The sequence below is a fragment of the Sorex fumeus genome, unplaced genomic scaffold (genome assembly GCF_029834395.1).
Source record: "Sorex fumeus unplaced genomic scaffold, SorFum_2.1 ptg000006l, whole genome shotgun sequence".
Taxonomy (NCBI): domain Eukaryota; kingdom Metazoa; phylum Chordata; class Mammalia; order Eulipotyphla; family Soricidae; genus Sorex; species Sorex fumeus.
This window is the reverse complement of record NW_026606063.1, coordinates 60,622,444-60,627,013: the sequence shown is the minus strand read 5'-3', so window position 1 is coordinate 60,627,013 and position 4,570 is coordinate 60,622,444. Positions and strand designations below refer to the sequence as shown.

General features: G+C 39.9%; 1 protein-coding gene across 1 annotated transcript; it reads right to left on the bottom strand.

The window, feature by feature from the left end:
- Nucleotides 1-573: 573 nt before the first annotated feature.
- LOC130037370 (interleukin-36 alpha-like) lies at nucleotides 574-3,791 on the bottom strand. Its single transcript, XM_056129212.1, has 4 exons — nucleotides 3,773-3,791; nucleotides 3,573-3,686; nucleotides 3,001-3,140; nucleotides 574-786 (listed from the first exon to the last, which is right to left on the bottom strand). Exons 1-4 carry the CDS (start codon nucleotides 3,789-3,791, stop codon nucleotides 574-576), a joined length of 486 nt encoding a protein of 161 aa, XP_055985187.1.
- Between the last annotated feature and the right edge of the window lie 779 nt (nucleotides 3,792-4,570).

Genomic DNA, 4,570 nt, shown 5'->3' with positions numbered 1-4,570 from the left:
TTCCCTTATAGAATGGTCAATATTATATGAAAAACAGGCATAAAAGAAGTCAGCTACAAATAGGATCAGAATTATCATTACTGAAAAATTGCTTAATCTCTGCCTTTACTTGGACCTTTGGCCATGGATAAACAGCAACTGTTTCGTGAATCCTTGCCTGAGAAGTCAATAGGAGAGACAGGAGTCTATCCACAAAGATAATTATGGGTTTTTGTTAGAGGATAGAATCAGTAACTCATTAACCAATAATAGTTTCAGCTTGTTGTTTCTAATGAACTCTGCTTTAGCTGCATACCTTATTTTCCTCTTCTCTGCCCATAAAAACCTATTTTGTTGCCAGGTATTGTTCCCATAATAACTTTTACCAAATCTTAGGACCTATGTTAAACTCTTACCTGAAATTGCATACTCCAAATTACAACTTTTAATCCCAAATAAGTGCTTTGTTTCCTCTCCTTTTGACCTTTGGCTTAACTATAACAACATCATTTCAGAAGCACTTTGAGAAGCAAAAGTGAGGAAAGAAAGACAAGACTCATCCCATAAATAAATACCTCCAACTCCAAACTGATCTTAACCTAATATCGTTATCCCAAAGTCTGTGGTGTAGGCTTTCCCCAGTTCTTGGGTAAGTAAGAGAGGAGCACCTACTCTGGAGTAGCCAGCAATGAACCAGCCTGGGAAGGCCACAGACTCAAAGGTGGAGGTTCTGCCATTCTGGCCACGGTAGAAGAGAAAGGGTCTCAATGGCTTGGTGTGATGGTACAGATGCATTATATTCTGTTCCTGAAGGACAAAAAAAGAGGGCCCAAGGGAGAAACATAACTGCCTCAATTATTACCCTTTATTTACTCATTAATAATTCCTGATTAAGATCACCTCCCCAAGATGCAAATCAAAACAACAATGAGATATCATCTCACACCACAGAGACTAGCATACATTCAAAAGAACAAAAGCAACCAGTGCTGGCGTGGATGTGGGGGAAAAGGGACACTCTCTCACTGTTGATGGGAATGCCCACTAGTCCATCCTTTCTGGAAAACAATATGGACAGTCCTTCAAAAACTAGAAATTGAGCTTCCATATGACGCCCCAATATCACTTCTCGGAATATATCCTGAGGATGCAAAAAAGCACAGTAGAAATGACATCTGTACCTATATGTTCATTGCAGCGCTGTTCACAATAACCAAAATCTGGAAACAACCCAAGTGCCCTAAAACAGATGACTGGTTAAAGAAACTTTGATACATTTACACAATGGAATACTATGCAGCTGTTAGGAGAGATGAAGTCATGAACTTTGCTTATAAATGAATACACATGGAGAGTATCATGCTAAGTGAAATGAGTCAGAAAGAGAGGGACAGACATAGAAGGACTGCACTCATTTGTGGAGTATAAAATAACATAACATGAGGCTGACGCGTAAGGATAGTAGATACACAGGACAGATAGATTGCTCCATAGCTGGAAGCCTGCCTCATGAGCAAAGGGGAGAAGGCAGCTTGAATAGAGAAGGGATCACTAAGAAAATGATGGCTAGAGGAATCGGTCGGGATGGGAGATGTGTGCAGAAAGTAGATAAAGGACCAAACATGATGACCTCTCGGTGTCTGTATTGCAAACCATAATGCCCAAAAGTAGAGAGAGATTATGGGGAATAATGTCTGCCATGGAGGCAGGGGAAGGTGGGAAAGGGGGGTGGGGTATACTGGGGATATTTGTGGTGAGGTATGTGCACTGGTGGAGGGATGGGTGTTTGATCATTGTGTGATTGTAACCCAAACATGAAAGCTTGTAACTATCTCACGGGGATTCAATAAAATTAAAAAAAAAATCACCTCCCCAATTCATTAAAACAAACCAAACACTTCTATTTCATGCTATAGGATTAAGCATTAAAGGTAGCAAATACTTTATGTACATTAAAATGCTTTAAAAATAATGCAGTTGAAAACATAAATATTTAAGAAAATGAACAAAAATTTCCATAGTCCCTATATTGCTTTCTGAATTTATCTTTTTCTTTTATTTTCTACTGTTACTGTGTCTGGCATATCGAATACTCTCGGTAGCTTGCCGGGAGCACCAGGAACAATGAAAAAAAAATGAAGAAACTCAATTATGTCAAAAGAGAGTGGCAAACTTCTAGGAAGATCCCAAATTATATTAGACCTCTCTAATCTTCCTGAAGAAAACTGTGAATAACAAATTCTACAGATGCTTAATAATCTAAAAACGGAGTTTGAAAAAAAAGCAATAAGCTTGAAGAAGCTCTGATGGGGGGAGAAAGAATTCATTCAAACTCACAATAAATTCAGGTCAGAGTGAAAGGTGCATACGGGCTAATAATGGCAGACTGAAAAAATCAGAAATGGCATTGCTCATATAAAACCACATGGCATTCAAACTAAAGCAAGATAAGAATCTTGCCCTGAAGGTGACATAGAGATACTGGTGAATGGGCACCAATAGGGTGGTGGTAGGGTGCAGTAATTTTGTACATTGATGCCATAAACTAAAACTATTGTAGCAACCTAAAATGTAACAACAAAAATTTTATCAGAGGAAAATAAGATGCTCCTCTTCGCAAGCTTATTTTATAAATTAAGTAATTTTAGCAAACTAGCCCGGCAAGCTACCGAGAGTATCTCGCCCACATGGCAGAGCCTGGCAAGCTCCCCTTGACGTATTCAATATGCCAAACACAGTAACAACAAAGTCCCCAATGGAGATGTTACTGGGCCCGCTCGAGCAAATCGATGAACAACAGGAGGACAGTGACAGTGACAGTTTCATAACAACTTTGCACTGTTTTCCTTATTCTTTCAAATACAGGCAATCCAAAAAGAAGCAAAAACAAATTACTACAAGGATAACCTATGCTGTTTTAAAGATTCCAAAACTGATGCTTCCATCCATGATAAGTCTGTAAAACTAATGGCCTTTCCTCTCTAAGCTAGACATTGACAAGACCCTGTGTTTAATACTCACTTTAAGCTGCAGTGTGGGCTTCCCCCTGACCTTCGTGCAGAAGAGACAGTACTCTGGCTCCTTCAGTCCCAAATAGATTGGATTCCCTCTGTCTTTCTCAAGAGTGTCTGGGTACTTGCATGGGATTAAGGCAATGGTGGCTGGAAACACAATGTGGAAAAGAACAATCAGGTACCATTTCCAAAGCAGTAACAGAGTCAGGAATCTGTTCATGGGCATCATAGATTGTCACCTCACCACACACCACCCAATCTATACATATGTTCCATTCTTGGAGAACTTCTATTAGGAAAACCTTTCAAGGATTCCAATACTGGTCTGCTCATGAAGCCCATGAAGTATTAGAAGTTTCAAAGAAAAAAGTCTTTGCCACTTTCTATTCCCCAACCATTATTGATTCTTCTCTCTTTTCACTGGTCTCTTCTTCACAGTCACAGAAGACTTATGACTGCTTTCTAACCCACTGTTGTATTCTTCTCAATATAGACCCAGTCAGCTTGTCAATGATGAAATAAAAAGCTGAGCACCCATTTTGTTCAAAGAGGCTGCCTTTGACTATTCTAGCTGCTTACCTGGGACCACTTGGGGCTTTCTCGGAACTGCTATAAGGGTATGACCTTGAAGGACCCAAACCTGTTGATTGGTATCCTGAATAGTTCCCAGAATAGGCTCTTTCCAAGATACCCCTATAGAGAAAGCAAAAAAGCAAATGTTAGATAGAATAAGGGGACAAAATAAGACCCCTCTTCATTTTTTTATATTTCCATGTTACCTTCAGACAATTCATCCATTATGGTGATGGTACTTCAGAACGCCCAAAACTGAAAACATTTATGTGAAAGCTTTCGCGGCTTAGAGGACCTGAGTCAGTCTCAGGTTATCAATTTCAGGTTTAATCTGAGTCTGAAGATAGGCTGGTGACAGGTTCCAAAGAGACTCTAATCAGAATTTCTGACTCTCCAGAATTTCTAAGCTCTGCAGAACTCACCCTGCTCCCTCACCTTCATTAAGCACACTCTGCATTCCAGCAGATGCAGCTGTACCTACGAAACTTATTCACTCAAGAATAGAAGCATACCAAGGCCAGAGGCCTAGAAGCAAGAGAAAATCAAAGATCAACAGACTTTGCAGCTACAGAGTGGACCTATAATCTACTTATAGATGTCCATATGTCCATATCATTATGTACCAAGGCTTTCTCAATACATACGTGTCTGAGAAACCATTAAAAGGTCCTTATATCCACTTGAGCCAGGAAGGAAGTTCTGCTCCACTTGGGCTGGAAGTGTCTGACGCCCTGGGTTCTTGACGCAAGAGGATTCAGAAAGATTTTATGTCATTAAAGGTCAGTCACACCACACTTGTGACTTGTCGGTGACCCTGTAAAAGAAGAGCATACTAAAACTTTAAAAGGAGCAAGCAGGAAATTCAACACAGAGTTAGAGGAAAAAGCATTATGAGATAATCCCAGCACTGATGACTGTGACAGATCTGATGTCACAAAAATGACACATGTAAATGTTATTCCAAAGGGTAGAAGCCCTTACTTCCAGGATGACCGAAAAAGGGA

Coding starts and splice junctions, on each gene's coding strand:
- LOC130037370 (XM_056129212.1), bottom strand. Junction 3,141..3,572: donor AAAGCCCCAAGTGGTCCCAG/GTAAGCAGCTAG, acceptor TTGTGTTTCCAG/CCACCATTGCCTTAATCCCA. Junction 787..3,000: donor AGCCCACACTGCAGCTTAAA/GTGAGTATTAAA, acceptor TTTGTCCTTCAG/GAACAGAATATAATGCATCT.